Here is an 18,327-nt window from a genome sequence, read left to right on the forward strand (position 1 = left end):
TAAAATCTGCAGCTGTGTTAAATGCGTGGAGCAGTTGGCATGCCTATTTTTCATGTATGTTTTTGTTAACGGTTATATGCAGCTTTATAGTGGGTTCCTTACTGCAAAGAAAGAATTGAAATATTGTTCATATCTGATACTGCGTATGTGGGGTTTTTTTTAGTAGGTTAAAAACATGGGTTTCCTGGAAATACTACAACGGTGGCACGTTACAACCATTTTATTCCCAATATACAAAGATCACAAAAGATGTGAATCTTGGATTTGAGCCTAAGGTCATACTGTATCTTTCCATATTCAATCACTCATAACATCAACTAAATTATGTATTTGCTGGGCAGCATTCTGAGATGAGCTCACTTATTCTGGTTGGTCAATGTGTGGTTTAATTATACAGTCATTGGAGAATGCAGCCCCGCAGCTTCTCCCCCACCGTGCTATGGTCCCAATTCTGCCCTTACTTCCATGACTGCAGTTCTTATTGGCTTCCATGAGAGTTGTGCCTGTGTGACTGAGGCCAGAACTGAGTTCTGTGTGTGGAGTAGAACCTATTTATATGGGAAAATCCTTCCCTACGTGCACTTATACTACAGAACTGTTTCCCTGTGATAGCCCTAAGACTGTGCTGGCTCTCCTGTGCTCCACTCTGTGCATTGGCTGGTAGATCCATGTAGAATCCTTGCTTTACCCTCCAGGCACAGCATCACACAAGGTGCCCTCATGGAGTAATTAGAGCATGTGTGTGTGTTTGTGTGTGCATGCACACTGGAGAGGACTGCCCCAAATCCAGCTCACCAACCAGGGTTAGGATACAGGACTCCTTCAGTGGTTATAGCCAGGAATAGTGGCCTCTGCCCATCCACATAACTTGCACTAGGTGTTGGGGCACTGGATCAACCTAAGCCCAGAGCAAACAGTCCCTGCCCCTACCACTCTTCCCAGTGCTAGCCTGTTTGGGCCAGCCTGGAGTCATCCTTCACTGGTAGAGGGTTTAGAGACCACCTCCACATGGTCCCCTTTCTTTTCACTAGTATGTCTAGTGATTCTTGGGTTATGCTCAAGGCATTCTGAATTGATGACTTACCTGTTATTTATTATACGCACTCCACACCAAAGAGAGACCATCCAATGCTCGGGGCACCCTGAGACACATCTAATAGACTGAAGAACAGAAGATTGTTAAAATTGACCAAAGGTAAAATTTTCAATAATGCCTAAATGACTTAGGAGCCTAAACCCCATTTTCAAAAGCTATTTAGGCCCTTGGGAGCCTACATCTCATTCCATATCAAAGGAATTTAGCCTTCTAAGTGACTAAGTCATGTCTGAAAATGGGAAAATTTTATGCCAAAGCAGCCGGACTTTTTCCCAACATACCCCCAGTCATGTGGTAGCCAAATGGAGCTTCAACACCCTCATCACACCTTCCCACTAGACAGAAAGCCCCACTTTCCGCTCTCGGACAGTGCCTGTTCAAATAGATGGACTTTAGCCTCATATCCAGAAGATCCCCAAACTAGGCTATGGGGGACGGGGTGGTGGCAGAGCATTCTGTTCAGCTTCACAAAATATGGAAGCTCTGACCCTCTTCTTAGACTCACGCACATACAATATAAACTTCAGTACAAAAGGGATTGGCCTGGCTTAGCTCTCACAGGAGTTTCTAAGTATATTGTAAAATTCTTTCCAGAAATAAAAAGAAAAGAGTCTGAATGCCTTAAAATGTCAGCTGCCTCTATTAGCCTCCCAGTTAATAATGTAAGAACGTAACACTCTTCCCTGAGAGATGGCACTTCAGTTTTAGATTATGTCATGTGAGGGAACATCAGAGGAGAAACAAAACTGAGAACCCATTAAAGTAGCTTTTATATAGCCGTAAAATGATTAACACCCATACCAGTTGTTGCAGAGATTACGGCAGATGCTCGCTCCGTAAACCTTTGATATTAAGAAGTAAAAACACAGTTTTTGCCCATCGCTTTATGTCTGCCTGGACTTGCACAGGAAATCAAGGAAGAATTGTAAAACACCACCTTTACTGAGCAACATTTTGCTGTTAGCAGACTTGGCATATTCTATATGTGAATGAAGGTATGTCAAATGTAACAAGAACAAGATGTGATCTTATTGGGAAAGAATCCTTATAATATCATGTTACCCCCTCCCTAAAATCCCAACGCCTATATAAAAACACAGGAACCTCAAATGCAGTCTCAAGGAATCCCTCTTCAGCCTAAACAGCAAAATATGTATGCCTCATCCATGCTGTGTCCTATACATACTGTATAACTACAATATCAGAGATTAAAAGAAAGGACATGCTGTATTATGAACTACTGTCTTTATTTTTAGGATTAGGTAACTTTTCTCTCTCTCCTTCCCGCCCCCCCCCCCCCCACTCTCTTTATATCCTAAGGGCAGATCCTTTCTCTTGGGTCAGGAATGTAATAAGGCAGGTTTTGCTCTCTCCAGGATATTGTGTCTGTCTCACTGTGCTTAAATTGCCACAGAGAGCTCTTCAGAGCAAAATACAGTATTTTCTTTGTACATGGGCCAACGATTGACGTATCCTTGGGGACTTCTCTGTCTTTAGCATTTAAACATACAAGCTGGATATGTTTAACCTATTGATGGGCAACAAAGACAACTGCAGAATTGACTGATAGAGAACAGAAGAAAATGCTTTAAATTTTGGAGCAGAATCGCCCCCACACAGATTAGCAAATAGGAAACATTTTTAACTTACAAAATTGAGAATGCTTTTTGTTATTACAGGAAAGTGAAGAAAAATAATCAGATCTATGTTAACAGCAGAAACACAGGCAAGAAGAAAACAGCCCTGCTGGGATGTGTCTTTTACATTATTATATAACATGTTCCTGTTTAATAACAAGAGTTTGCATGTCGATAACAACACTACTCAAGACCCATTTCTGCTGTGGCAACAATTACAAATCCTCCAGTTCACGATGGCTCAGGAGAATGGGCGTTGGGAATAATTGACTCTTAGTTTGTCTATTTAGAATGACCATCCCAAAATGCAAATGTACGTTAAAATGGCTTGTATTTGACAGCTTCCTCCTCCCCTATCCAAGCCCTGTGTTCCTTGTTTCTTGTGGGGCCCTGATCGGCATTGTGGCCAACGGACTCCATTGTACTACAGGTGTTAAACAATAATAAAAGGCTGTGGTTGTCTTGTGCCATGGTAGAGGGCATTGAAGAGGGAAGCTGCCCAAGAAGAAGCTTGTGGAGGAATTCTACCTTTCCGTCACTATGCCTCCTGAAGCATAAAGCAACCACTGAGATCCCCACACCTTGACAGACTGCTGCGTACTTTCCCATATGCACCTGGGATCAGCACTATTGTCTGATGGGATGTGGGGAGCTGTGTCCCTTATCCCTTCCAGTCCTTTTGGAGGGAGAATAGATTTGCATAGTATTTGTGCTTGGGGGGTTGGGGTGGGGCAAGAATTAGAACCAGGCTTGCACCTGTGCAGAGGACAATGGGGGCAAACGGGAGGGAAGAAGAAGGCTTCTTTTACCCAGTTTCCTCCCTTGCGCACCTTTGCCAGGCTGGGCACAATCTAGCTCATAGTGCCTAGCCCAATGCATTTTACAAGCATAGGCACCACTCGAACACAGCCACCACTGGGAACAGGATGGCAACCAACCAGTCCCCAGCATACTGCACAAGGGGGAAGGGGAACTTCACTGAGGTAAATCAGCTTTACTTAACACTTGTGTAAAGCTTAGTGGTGTGACTAAAATCATCTTTTTTAATCTCTTTTAGTGCTAGATTAAAGTATCGATAGTGCCTCTGTGGTTAAACTGAGACTGGGGCACTAACAGTGCCAGTGTATATTCTTCTCACATGACTGTGTCCACTTTCCTTCTCCCTCCTTCTTTGTTTCTCTTTGTTTAGTGGACTTTGCAGCACACACAGACCCTTCCTGATCTCCAGTGTGTTTCTTTCTACTGCTGCTTTCTCCTCTGTTCTCTGTGAGTTCCCTGAGTCTTCCCCCTACTACTTTAACTTCTAACTTGTTGCATCATCTCATTCCCAGCCCTCTCTCTTCAATTCCTGCTTTCCATTGCTTTTCCTATCATCCAGTATTTCCTATTTCTACCTTCTCTCCTCATCTCCTGACCATTCAACTGTTTGAAGGGCATACCTGCTTGCTGTCCCTCCCACTCTCCATGTGCATCTGAATCCCCTTCCATTTAATACTGTTGGCCTTCTTGATTGGTTATAACTCATCATTATTTCTCATTCCACTTGGGTTTCTAATTTGGATCTTTCTCCTCCCTCCACTCTTCACTGGCTGTTCTCTCCTCAAGGAACTAAGGTGGTAATCAGGAAGACTAACATTAATGACAGAGACTAATAAAATGTTGACATGGGCACCTGACTTTAAATTAACCAGAATTCCAGTTGAGCTGACTCTTTTTGTCTTATTGTAGAGGGTTGACAGCCATGGGTGGGATTCATCCAAGTACTTAGATGCCTGTCTCCCATTGATTTCAAATGCCTAAATACCTATGTGTACCCTACCCTATGTGAACTTACTGTATAAACATCTATGCTGTTTAGTGTATGTATTACTGTGGCATCACTTGTACAGATACCATGTGGTGTTCAAGTCTATAGAGTGGTTTAAATGATACCTCCTGGTTTTCACATGCTGATAAGTTTCTGAAAGAGCCACCTTTTTGAATGAAGCTTTATGTAATTATTTGATTTTTTTTTAAATTAAATGTACTGAGCAAATTGCTCCAGTAATTTTAAAATTCTGAGCACCTGGGAAATGTTTTTCACTCTAAAAAGAAAAAAAAATGCCATACTTTGGAACAGCGCTAATCAGAACTTCTGGACAGGCATGTATCTAAGATCACTCTTTTCAATGTATGGCAATAGGCTGTATTTGGCTTTAAGAACTTAAAAGTGGCTTAAAAGCTTATGCCACCATAAGGACTTAAAGCAGCTTATGTGCTTCTTCCATCTTAATGACTAAAAATGGCTTAAGTGCTTATGCCACCTTAAGGACCTGGGTCAAATACTTACTCATCTTTATATAGCAGTGAAGGAGATGTTGGCTTCTTGTTGCTGCTTACCTTGGCTGTTCAGGGCCTGACTGCTCCTCAGGCTTTCCAGTGTGATAGAAAAAGGACAGGGAGGATCCACACTTGCTTTCCAGGCAAGTGATGAAGAACGTCTACAATTGGTGGGAGATGGAGACCTCAATTTTAAGGAATGCAGTGTCCCCTGCAGAGCTGCTGCAAGGGTTGGAGAGGAAAGGGAGGGACTAGATTTTACCGATGGGATCATTTATAAAAATTCTACCCTGGGTGCAGTTGTGGTAGCAAGGGCTGATCCCACACACACGCAATTTTTACCTCCCTCTGTGATTTCCGTTGTGGGGGGATATCTGTGGTCTGGTAGGCCCATCTCTACATCCTGGCTCCTTTTCAGAGCTGTCTTCCATCTATGTGGTTCATTCCATCTCTCACCAGTTGTCAGGGAGGAGGCCTGCCATCCTGTAATGAGATGTTATGGAGGAGCAGCCACTCTGATGTCATCTCCTCGTTGCTTGACTGCCTAATATGGCAGCGGGGAGTAGTGATGAGTCATGGACTCAACCTCTGAGGAGGAAACAAGAACGGGCACTTGCGTAAGTGCTGCATGGTCACATCTCTAGAAGGGCAATGCCCTTTTTGAATCCACTTAGCCATCTAAGGAAGTTACTTACCCTCTCTGTGCCTCAGTTCCCCATCTGTGATATGGGGATACTAATACTTCCTTACCTCACAGGGGTGTTGTGAGGCTAAGCATATTAAAGATTGTGAGCTGCTCAGCTATTTCGGTACTGGTAGCTAGTACCTTAGATAAACAGATTTGATAGCTAGATATCAGTGCAGGGGTTCATATCACAGATGCCCCTTGTATATTTGATAGTTGAAGCAATTTAATTGCACATGGACTTAAGGCCAAATCTTCATCCCTTGTGCAAAAACCTAAGTAAAGGGGCTTTACATGGAGCACCTACAGGTTGGGGGCAATTAATTCCTTTCCAACCCTGCCACACAGCTATTCTGCTCTATTCATTGGTGACTCCAGTTTGTATTGTTGGCCTCAAATCTGCGCTACAGACGCCCCTTACACTAAGACTTGGAAAGTTGGCTCTGTGCAATTTGTGAACTCTCAACCTGTCCCTCCGTGCAGCTGCAGAGTATACCATGGTTAGAGGCTGTTCCACTGCACCGGCTCACCGTGGCTTACCCTCCGTCTCATGCCGAGTAACCACAGCAGTTTTGTGTCTTTTCCAGCCTTGTGGACCTGTGCACTTGGCGTGGGGAGATTGCCCGATAAAGTGGCCGAACTGTCTGTACTGCTTTTAAATCCATGCATTTAGTGGGGACTGTTAGCTTTCACTTGTTCTTTCCACGTGCTGGGGAAAAAATTGGCAAAAGCTTAGTTAGTGCAAAATTTAAGTTACATAGTTTGTTTGTTTTTTTAAAAAACTTACTGGAAATGCTTATGTTATGTTTTCCACAGCACCAATAACTTAGCCACATTGCATGCAAGTAATGCCTTTTATTTCTGGTTTTCTTGTTAAATATATTGCATAAGGTATTCAAGTGTATGAAATAAACTTAGATTTTTCTTCACACTGTTCTGTTTTATCCTCCAAACCATACTTTATTAGCCAATGCATCCTAAATTAGATCTATCTATTCCTTCTCTGTGGTTCCTGAATCATCCTTCCAGTGTCACAGGATAGTCTCTCTTGCTACTCTTTGGCCTTTGTTTATATATGAATGACTAATAGGCACCAAGTAGTCAGTCAGGATATCCCTATGTGCTCCCTTTCTATAGAAAACACACAGAAGGGGGAAATTAAACAAAAAAATCTGTTGGAAGTTCCTACCTCAAATGTAGTTGTGCATTTTCTGCTGTGGTGCAAAGCAGCAAGTGCGGCTTATGAAACCTGCATTGCCTCCACATTTTAGGCTATCTTTTATGCTTTTATTTATTGCCGGTCGGACGTGATCGTAGGCTACTTTGGCTTCTAGGGCAACTCCAAATCATGCCTGCGGTCTCTCATCCTTTTGAGCATTCCAGTAGAGAGGATGGGCCAGATTCAGCCGTGATTTTAGTGGAGTTGCAAATTGTTACCCTGCATTGTGTGTTGCCCTATATCTCTCCCTCTGTGTCACAGTATTTTTGCAGAAATGTTATATGCTCAGCATAGCAGCACTCTTTAAACCAAAGAAAATAGGCTAGAACTAATTTAACTCTGTTGATTAACATTCAATTGGCATGAAGGTGAACAGCATTCTATTAATGGGCCTTATTTTTTGAAGGGAGGTTCTATCATGCTTGTGTGAGAGGGACATTGTGTGGAATGCTCTATTCTTAAGAGAGCTTCAGTTTTCAGATGAGAAGCTTTTAATAATATAGAGCCTGTTCCAGCAGAGCCTTATGTGAGTAATCCTTACTATGGGGAGTAGACTTATTGGCTTGCACGAGCCTGTTGGCCTTAGTAAGGATTAATAACATGAGTAAGACTTAAAAGATCGGGCCTATAACAGACAAAAATTAAAAGAACAGTCTTTTCACACCCATAAGACACTAGGACTACTGCATTAAAATTCAATTTCACCAGGAAAAAAAAATCCTTCTGATCTAGTCCCTGGAATGTGACATTTCATGGGTGTAATAAGGTTACAAACAGATTATAAATTGAAACCCCATAAATCCTTATTGTACTGTACCAAAGCTTCTGCTTTGCATAATACTCTTATGCCAGAGCGTAAAGCTAAAAACTATTCATTTGTTCTCATAGTGGTGACCAAGGAATCAAAAATGCCATGCAAAATCCAAAGGTAATTATCAGAGTGAAAGAACCTGAATAGTGAAGTTCACAAACTAATGAACATTTTACATAGCAGTTGTCTGCAAGATCATTAATTCTATTTGTAGCATGTTTTTCAATGTGTGAGTCACACACATACATGTATATATTGCTGAATAATAATTAAAAGCCCAATAAAAATCGATAGACATTTTATTTAATTCTGCCTGTCTCTCTCTATATCAGTGAGCTGCTCCCAGAGTGAGGTACACTTCAGTCTGAGTAATAGTATCAGAATCTGACCCAAAGTGATGAAGGCCATCAATCTTATTGGCTAAGTGTTTTGTTGTGTTCTGCAACTGTGTACGTTTTATTATGGGGGCTTAGCACATTACATTCTCTTTACCCAGTTCATCCGTCTCCTCTTCCTCCTCCACCAATGCCCAGCTTCCATTCCAGTGTCTTTACACCTCTTTCTGGCAACTTTCTACCCCTTCCTCCCAGAGAAGCTCATTCAAGAGTAAAATAAATGAAGCAGATTAGTACTTGATTTTGTCAGCCAGTTTCTTCTAGGCCTTCCCTGAAGATGGAGGATTTCAATGAGAACAAGGGGCTTTGCAGACCAGCTTAGAGAGGACATTCAATTCATTGAGATAACATGGACAAAAGTAAAGATGACTGTGGGAAGAGTGGAGAGGATTGGAAAGGAGTGATAGGATAAGAGAGACTGGCAGATAAATAGGGAGGAGCAGAGTTATACAATGCTCTGAAGGCAATCACAAGACACTTGATGTTGTGGAGAAGGGGGGAGCCAGTGGAGGGATGTTAAGAGGGGAATGACAGTCAAATCACTAGGAAGGTGGTTTTAGTGGCTGCATTTTGCATGGATTGGTGGGATGGAGTGAATTTTAGGGAGGCCAGTGAGAACTGGTTACATTAATGAGGATGGGAGGTGACGAGGGCCTGGGTGAGAATCTTAGTTGTATGGCCGAAGAGGAAAAAGTAAGATTTTATAATTTCTGGGTAGGCAAAGCTAACAAGTTTTGCACACTGCCTGACTGTGTAGGTAAAATGATGCTGTTGTAGTTGAAACAAGAACAAAATTAACTGCCAGTCCCTATTTAAATCAGATGGAATGCAATTTGTGTAACATTCACCAGTTGTTAGTTTGTATCCCATGTAGCTTTATCCAGCTCATGCACCATTTTATTTACTGGAAGAGTTGGCCAATAGTTATGAGTTTCGGCCAGTGAGTTTTGTACAGTCACTTTTTTTTTCTTTCAGGAAATAAGAGTGCACATAAACCTCTCTGTACTGTTCTGATTCGGTTTCAAAACACTGACCATCTGTACTTTTTTGGTATAGGCTCATGTAATATGAATGGACGACAGAGATATGTATTTGAAACATAAACGTTGAAAGATTAAATGTTGTACATTGTCCAGCACATCTGTTCTGTTCAGATGCTGTGTGCACCATCATAACTTTTAAGAAATGGCAATAAAGCTTAGAAAACAGAAAAAGAACGGTCCTCTTTTATAGGAAACCCACATCTGTTTGCCATGCGGATACTGTATAATTGTGAACATAAGTGATTTTATTTGGTTTTCTGATCGTTTTCAGGACTTTAAAAAGATTAGGGTTATCTTTTTGTGCTCCAGTATGAACTACTGGCTTTCTGTATGTCTGACTCTTCTGTGAGCTACTTATGGAGCAGATACTGATTTCATCTTGGTACTAAGATCAAGTTGAAACTCTGGAAATAGTTTTTATATTTTTACCTTAACAGAAAGAATTGCATTTTCTGAGGCAGGAGGCCACCGAGTGGTAAAGCTGGGAAATGATGACTGTTTAGGAAGCCTGCAAAAACAATCAAGAAACTGTAATGACAAAGTATATGAAGGCTGGGATTTTCAAAGAAAGTTCAGTAGAGTTAGGCAACCAAATCCCATTGAAATTCATTCCATTAGGCCTCTTTGAAACTCCCAGTCTAGGGTGCTTTTTCTTAAAGGTGAGCAAAGAATTTGAACAATTAATCTTTTTCTAAATTCGATTTTATGTTGTGGATCCTGATTCAGGAGCCCATCCACGCACGTAATGAAAATGTAAGCATGTACTTAAATGTGTTACTTTACTGAGTGGAACAGCACAAGTTACCTTTTGGAAAGAGCAAAAGTCATAGAACCAAATTCTGCCTTTGGACACCTCACACATATCCCACTGATCATAATGACAGCTGCACAGGTGTTTTGGAGGGCCCTATTTAAGTCTTAGCCTTTGAGACAAGCTATTTAACAAGGGACAAACTATATTACAAAAAGACAAAAGAAGTCTGGGTTGGCATGAACTCCAGTTAGATTAGGGTTTTTTTGTTTGTTTTTTGTTTTTTTTTTATCATTGCAGTGTGTAATGTTTTCCAGGCATACATGAAGTAAATACACCCACTTTTAAGAAAATGCTGGAAATATGGAGGAAGTCAGAATGGGTGGTTTGAAATTCAATGAATCAGTTATATTGTCTTTTTTATTTGGAGGACGTATTCCCTGAAAAAAAATGTATGAAAAACTTACATTAGCATAAAGTCAATAAGGGCCTGATTTTGCAACCCTTACTCACGTAGAGTAGCATGTGAATGAGACTTCATTGGTGTAAGTAAGTATTACTCAACATGAGTAAGGTAAATTGAGTCCTGAGTAAAATGTCAATAAACCCATGATCAACTTAATATCTTTGTATGCCATGGGCCTGTTGAGGTCAGTGGAAAGCCTCTCGTTGACTTTAATGGGCTTTGCATGGGGCCTTTAATTTACTTAGATTGTAAACTCTTTGCAGCAGGGACTGTCTTTTTGTTCTGTGTGTCTTTTTGTTCTGGGGTTCCTGGGCACTATCATAATATGAATATTTAATAAAAAAAAATAATGTCTTAAACAGAAGCCAGAGAATCATACAGCTTAAGACCAGAAGGAACCACCAGATCATCCAGGAGTTAAACTGTAATATTGTTTTGTACCTATGTAGCATATAAACAATGATCATATACACGGAGAGAAGAAGGAGTTTGTGTGCCGATGGCTGGATTGTTCCCGGGAGCAGAAGCCGTTCAAAGCCCAGTATATGTTGGTGGTACACATGAGGAGACACACAGGGGAAAAGCCACACAAATGCACTGTGAGTAAATAACTCTGAGTTCCAGGCTATCCCAGGGTGGATAGGATCACTTGGAGAGCACTATAGGACTGATTCTCCACTGCCTTGCCTTTTGCAGAGCTGTTTTAGACCTGTGCAGAATGTTTGTGCAAACAGCACCACATCAGCATGGTAACATGATCTCTCCACTTTGTATGGCTGAGACTACAGAAGGTACAAGATAGGGCAGAATTAAACCCGGTTCGTCCACTAAACCATCTGATGAATCCCTAAAATAGCACATTGTTAAATAATGCAGAGGCATTTGCATGTGTGCTTAAAATCACTTTCCCACACTGAGGAGTATCTGGATCCTAGTGCTGACCCCAAAATATTAGTGACTGTGTAATGGGTTTTAATGTTAAAACAAACATGAACATATTGTTACCATGCAGGTTTTCTTCTCTTATAATAGCTGTTTTACATGGTGCTGGAAATACTTTATTGTGGAATTGTGCCATATTTAAATGAAAGAAAAGAAACCCTCCATCACATAGGATTTGGAAAGCTTCTAGTCTTTGAGATGTCTGGTTTTTTTTATTGGTTTAATTTTTCTGCAAGTCCAAGTGTGTAGAATAATCCCTATGTGCATGTTGTCTCCAGTTTGAAGGTTGTACAAAGGCCTACTCCAGACTAGAAAACTTGAAAACCCACTTGAGATCTCACACTGGAGAGAAACCATATGTGTGTGAGCATGAGGGCTGCAACAAAGCATTCTCTAATGCCTCCGATCGGGCCAAGCACCAAAACAGGACTCATTCCAATGAGGTAAGCAAGCACGCAGGCAGTGAAAGGGCCCTGGCTGCCCACAGACATACTGCTGTCAAAAGAATGTATTGTGGAAGGCAGACACAAAAATCCTCAAGAAACATGAAATAGGTAAGTTAACAACAGTAAATCATTTTAACAGCATGGTGATCTAAAGAGGCTCCTTGTCATTTTATCAAGAATCAAAGAGGGGGACTGGCTGGGTGATTTTATGGAGACTTTGTGTGGTAACCAGTGAAAGGGCTGTAATCCAGTAATAATTTTCTCGCTCCCTGAAGTGGAGGGGACACTCAGCTCCCAAGGAGAGTTTTAAGCCTCCTATTGTTGTTCTATAGTGACATCTGCTGGCTAGTCAGGAACATCGTCATCTCTGCCAGGAGTTTATTTGGAGTCTGATCCTATACATTGCCGAGCACCCTTGACTACCCACAAAGTGAATGGGAGCTAAGGGGGGTTTAGCATCTTGCTAGAGCTGCAGCAGGATTGGGATTTAGCTTCTTCAGCTGCTGTTGGTAAATATGGAAGAATCTCGAGGGGGCATGGCTTGTCCAAACTTCTGAGTTCTTCTCCCTACCCCTCTGTTCCACGTTTCGTTCTCTCTTTCCCTTTCAACTAGATTCTTCCCTAAACCTCATTCTTCCCTTCTCCTCAGTCTGCTCCCCGCTAGGCCTTGTAGAGAAATTAGCATCCTGGCTGATTGCATGGCCTGGAACCTGTGGTTCCTCTTCTCTCACAATCTCCCTCCATTTCCAAAACAAGCTCATCTTTCTTTGGTGATTTCCCATCACATCCATCACAGCAAGTCACTAGGGCTGGCATTCTCTTCAAATTTTGCAGTCTCTGTAACATCTGTGGGTCACAGATGACCCAGACAGCATTGCACAGCTCCATATTCAGGTTAAACCTGGATGCATGTGTTCTGAAAACTTCTAGACTTGCTGATACATGATAGTGCAAAGGGTAGGAGATTTACCTAAACCTGTCCAATACCTGATCTAAACTTTGGTTTGGTTCATACTTTGTTGGAATCAATTTGTCCATCGATATAAGGCACAAACAAGGTGGGGTTTTGATCTGGACGCTTTGCTCCGCTTTTTAAGCTCTAGGTTTCACATTCAACAGTGAATCACTAAATTTAGTTATCATCATTGATAGAACATCACTTTCTTGCATTGGTGACCATGCAACAACAAAAGCGAGCAAACAAATAAACCCCAAATCTTACCAGAAATGTATTTCACAATGAAGTGCACTGATGCTATAGAACCAGACTCTCAGCTGGATTTAAAGATTGACTTCACTGGATTTAAAGAAGAGCTGATAAATTTATGACCTTGAATAATAGTTATAGTTATGCTGGATCAGAATGATGGTGGTCATCAAATCCCATGCTTAGGCATTTAAACTGATGGCCTGTAGGGGGTGATGTATGAATTCCCCCCTCAGTAATTGGTCCACTGCATCATAGAAGGATTTTGCTTTTCTCTGAATTTCAAGCATTAGGTACTGGACCACCCAGAGGCAGGATGCAGAATTAGATAAACCAGTGATCTGATCCAATATGGTAAATCCCATGGAGTCAATCTTCAGCTGGAGCTGAAGCTACATTGTTGTAGCTTTGTTGACTTCAATGGAGCTATGGCAATTTACTCCAGCTGAGGATCTGCCGATGTTCTCCCTTTGTTACATATGTAGCATAATGTGCATTGTGCTCCCTTCAAAACCAAAACCAAGGAAGAGGAATAGATTTTATTAGGTGTGGTCAATGCTGAGACAGTTTCACAATGTCATCACTTTGTTAATGCACTCACTGTGGAAGGGTATAATTGTTACACTTACTGCGCTCAAAGGAACTCTTAGGAATCCTACAAGGAAACCAAATCTAACCTCAGCCTTTCTTCCCACCTGATCTGGCAGAAACCATATGTTTGCAAGATACCAGGCTGCACAAAGCGCTATACAGACCCCAGTTCTCTCCGGAAACACGTGAAGACTGTGCATGGCCCCGAGGCACATGTTACCAAGAAGCAGCGTGGAGATATTCATCCCAGGCCTCCACCACCAAGAGACCCAGGCAGTCATTCTCAATCCAGATCACCAGGCCAGCAGACTCAGGGTGCAACTGGCGAGCAAAAGGACCTCAGCAACACTACCTCAAAGCGGGAAGAATGCCTCCAAGTGAAAGCTGTCAAGTCAGAAAAACCAATGGTATGCAACATACTGTGCTTCTTTGTTTCTATTATCATTATTTGTTAATAAACTCCAGTGCACTACTTGTTTTTTTACAAAATCACATATTTTAAATGGTTTTAAAAACAGTAACAAACAGCACTTTAAAGTCGCCTGATTTTCAGGAAATGCTAAGCACTGAAAATCTGACTCCTTTAAGGTCTCTCAAGTTCAGCACCCTAAAACTGAGGCACCTAAAATCACTAGTCACTCTTGAAGATGTAGGCCATAGTCTTTAATTATGTGATTGCATATTCTATCTGAAAGCATGAAACATTTTTTCTCTACAATCTTAGGTACACATTTATCTAAGATATTTGATTATGAATCCACAGGTAATACCAAATATATGCGTGCAAGGGGGCAGAGCCAAAGTTGTGTGTTCAAACTGAACTTTCACATTTCCTCGGTGTTTAATTGTGAATTCTTCATTTTGCTTTCATATAGGTTTGTGCGATTAATTTCCTGTAGTATTTTAATCCTTTAATAAAAAAGGTCTATAAGAAGTAGGCACTGTTTCGCGAGACCAGTTGACACCTACCAACTAATAAACCAGAACACTTGGACTCAGCATCTCAAAGCTATCAATGGGAATTAGGCATTTAAATACCTTTGAGGATCTGGTCCTTGTAGGCCAGTGTTTGTTAGCATTGCAGGCTAAGTATAGTACACTTTTCCATGCTTGTGTGTATATATACACCCTTAGAATTAAGAAGTCCTTAAGGCAGCATGAGCATCTCCTGCCCAGCCATCCAAATTATGCCAATTTATGCTAGCAAAGGATCTGGCCCAAAGTCTACATTTAACCAGTTACACATGATGCAGGTAAATAATTACTATGTAAACAGTGGCCATGATTTTCAGTAATGCTGAGCACTCAAAAATCTACAGAAGTCAGTGGGAGCTTTGGAGATTCCTCACCCTTGAAAATCAAGATAGTATGTGTAAAAGACTAGCCAGTACTACAGAAATACAACATGTGTTTATAGTTTAGGGGCCATTGCTGCTTCTTTTGAAGTCAACAGGAAGTTTGTGATTAACTTCAATGGAAGCAGGATCATTTTCTTAAGAACCTGTTCTGCAGGCTCTTAGTACCAAGCATACAGCATACTGGCAGTCTCTGGGAATGGTGAGTAGTCCTAAGCACTACTTTCTATCACAGGGGTTTGCAGGAGCACTGCCTTAATTAATGTTTGTTCAATGCTTTGTAGGTTTAAAGTGACCTATGATGAATGCTAAGCATCATCTTCATGATGAATATATTTGTAAGTCTATATGTGTGGAGAAAAATGTTAACAGATTTAGATATAAAATCATGATTCCTGATGTATAGTATTGGTGTCTTATTAACTGATTCTCTACAGAATTCACTATAAAAGCCAATTGCCTATAGATGCAATATTATGGGCATACTTAAAATGTCTCGATAGTTAAGGTTCCACCAGGATTTTCCTTTAATGGGACCTTTGGAATATTATATGATTTTTAACTTTCCTTCCCTTTACATGTTAACTAATGATGGGGAATTATTTTCTTGGCTTATGGGAGGAGAGATGAATCAATAATAAATGCCAACATTTATTTCCCAGACCTTCATTGTGATCTGCACAGACTGACTGTTGCACAGAAAAATCAAGAGGCTCCACATGGATACAGCAGTTTGCTTGTGTAGATTACAGTGCAGGATCATGGTCTTACTGATCGGGCTTGTCTACATGAACAATGAGACTGTGGCAAGCCGGGGTGTGAATCATCCCCTCACTAGTCTGATGTGGACTAGCTGTCCATGAGCACTTTTCTGGGTGCACATTGACAGTTCATTAACGTGCTTTGGGATAGTCCCATTTCAAAGAGGATTGGGTCAAAGTGCTCTCACAGATTGCTAGTGCATATCAGAGGGATGCACGTGGGGAGTATGTGGGCAGTTACACTGCAGCAGGCTAGTGTGGGATAGATTCACGCCCACAGCTTCCCATGGTCTAATTGTTTGTGTAGACAAGCTCTGTGGCTCTAGTTTTCAAACCAGATCTTCTTATCGGAAGAACAACATGGCCCCATAGTTATCTGCCCCCACTGTTTTGTGTCCATGGTTTATTTCTGCTTTCCCCTCGCAATTCATTATCTATTTTTGAAAAGCACAGTTTAAGAGCTAGGTATTTATTATTAATTATTATTATTATTGTTGTTCACTGCAATCACAGGATTGGATCAGCCAAAATGGAGGTGTGGTTTGATAGATGTAAGCCCTCCAAGTTCAGGAGCTATTAAATATTGATACACATTTTTCAAACAAAAAATGGTTTCATCGAAAATTGCCTTTTTTCCAAACTGAAAATTTTCACAGATTTTTTTTTATTTTCCATTTTTGAACTAAATGTTTCTTGAAAAACAAGAAATTTTGCTTTTTTTCTGGTTTTTAGTTTATTGCTTATCTGTTTTCCCTGCCCCCTTCCAAGGCAAAATAGAAAAAATAAAAATTGGGAGAAAATGGGGAAACAAGATCAAAAGAGTGAGGAACAAAACAGAAAAAAAAATGGAAAATAAAAATTGCAATAAAAATGAGTGTGAAAAATTCAAATAAAGGAAAAGGTGTTGGGGCGGGGGACGAGGGGTTGAGTTTTTTAAACCAGTGGAACAAAAATAATTTTGTAATTTTGAGTAAATGTTTTGGTGTTTTCATTTTTTACTAGATCTATTAAATAATGAAATATTTTCTCTAAGTAACTATGTCTAGTGCACCCTTCTCTCAAGGGGGATAGAACTAGATAAAGAAGTTAACTCATTCTCTGCCATATCTGGATTCACAATATCTTCACGCCCATCCATTGGGGAATAAAAAGCTACTCACATAATCCTAACTCTGCTTAGTAGCTTCAATACCTACCAGGGTAGGAGTTACTCCATGACTAAGGTTACCACTTCAAACCCTAATTAGGTAATAGTTTTCAGTTAATAATAATCCAAGGGTCCAGTGTAACTCCCAATGTAGTCAAAAGGCAGTCATCTATTGACATTAGTAGTTATTACATTAGGCTCTGCGGGCCCAAGCCATTCCTGCCACTTTTACTTAGGTGAGAAGTCCATTGCTGTTAATGAAACTAGTTGAGTAAGAGTCACTAACATGAGTAAAGCTTTGCAGGATTGGGCCTTAAAACAAGTTAGTTTTTTATGAATGGTATTGAATATTTCCCACTGTAAATCAGCTCTACAAATAGGTGATTAAAATGTAATTTAGTTGGCCTTCTTTTCTTGGTTTTCATTGCTTTATGAGTTAAGACATGTCCCTTGTTTTTCTACTAATTCAATGTTTCTTCTGTCTAATGCGCTTAAATGTCTTGTTCTAACTTCCTAAGGACAGTGGGTAATAAGGTGAGGGGATTTAAACTTCTCTGGCTTTTTTCATTGCAACATTTTTTCTTTTTTTAGTCTTTTGCTTCTTGTCAAATCATTCTTTTATTTAATAAGAAGCATTCCATCAGACACATTCCCAAAGATGTGTAATGTACATTTTCCAAAACACTTGGCATGTGAAATAGCTAGATCACATCGGTGAAATAGTTTCAGGTGTATTTGATTGTATATTATCATATTTATGTATATACATATCTATAGAGGTACATTCCCATGATCATTTTCTCTACTTCTGACTCATTTTGACCAATTTGTGTGGCTACAAGAACAGGCTTCCAACCATTAGCATTCTTTATTAATTATTATTATTATTATTTATTAACTCTTGTACAATGGGTACAAGCTCACTGCTCCCAGATAACATTTATTCTTTAGTGCCCTCACCAGATCTGCAGTGACGGAGATTTGGAAGTGCACCACATTCCGAGTGGACTTATAAAATACAATCATTATCATTGACATTAGAAATAATTCAAATTATTATTACACTCAAGTATTCATCACAGTCACACTAAGCCACCACTCTGGCACAGGCCTATCTCTTTATTCACTTTCTTGTTAGAATTCAAAGACATCACTGATAACTACAAAATTCTAGTGAGCCGTCCTAGACAAGAGTTTGCACAAAGATCACGTGGTGACTAAAAATGCAAAAGCCTAAAAGTAAAATAATAAAATAGATACGTGTTTATGAGACTGTTCTTGGAAGCAAAATGATTTTGCATGTCATACAGATCTGTGGTTGTAATAGCTAACTGGTGCATCCTATAATGAAGTACTACTCCTAAAGAATCCCTCTCTCTCTCTCTCTCTTGCTCTCTCCCTCTTCCCCCCGCCCCCAATAATTTTCTCATTCTTGTAGGGAAGACGCTCTTGAGTA

The 18,327-nt window shown here is 40.5% G+C and overlaps 1 protein-coding gene and 1 long non-coding RNA gene across 6 annotated transcripts in view; one reads left to right on the forward strand and one right to left on the reverse strand.

Moving 5' to 3' along the window:
- Window positions 1-18,327, forward strand: part of GLI3 (GLI family zinc finger 3) — a 243,283-nt gene that overhangs the window by 214,881 nt on the left and 10,075 nt on the right. For all 5 annotated transcript variants that reach the window (XM_074945305.1, XM_074945306.1, XM_074945307.1 and 2 more), the window contains 3 exons: window positions 10,872-11,021; window positions 11,643-11,807; window positions 13,725-14,015. In XM_074945305.1, the coding sequence (XP_074801406.1) occupies window positions 10,872-11,021; window positions 11,643-11,807; window positions 13,725-14,015 (606 nt within the window). The remainder of the gene's footprint in view (window positions 1-10,871; window positions 11,022-11,642; window positions 11,808-13,724; window positions 14,016-18,327) is intronic.
- On the reverse strand, window positions 5,491-9,687 carry LOC141981609 (uncharacterized). Its single transcript, XR_012637855.1, has 3 exons — window positions 9,635-9,687; window positions 6,278-6,446; window positions 5,491-5,535 (listed from the first exon to the last, which is right to left on the reverse strand). It is a non-coding gene; the product is annotated as an uncharacterized LOC141981609 (long non-coding RNA).

This window comes from Natator depressus, chromosome 2, assembly GCF_965152275.1.
Source record: "Natator depressus isolate rNatDep1 chromosome 2, rNatDep2.hap1, whole genome shotgun sequence".
Taxonomy (NCBI): Eukaryota; Metazoa; Chordata; order Testudines; family Cheloniidae; genus Natator; species Natator depressus.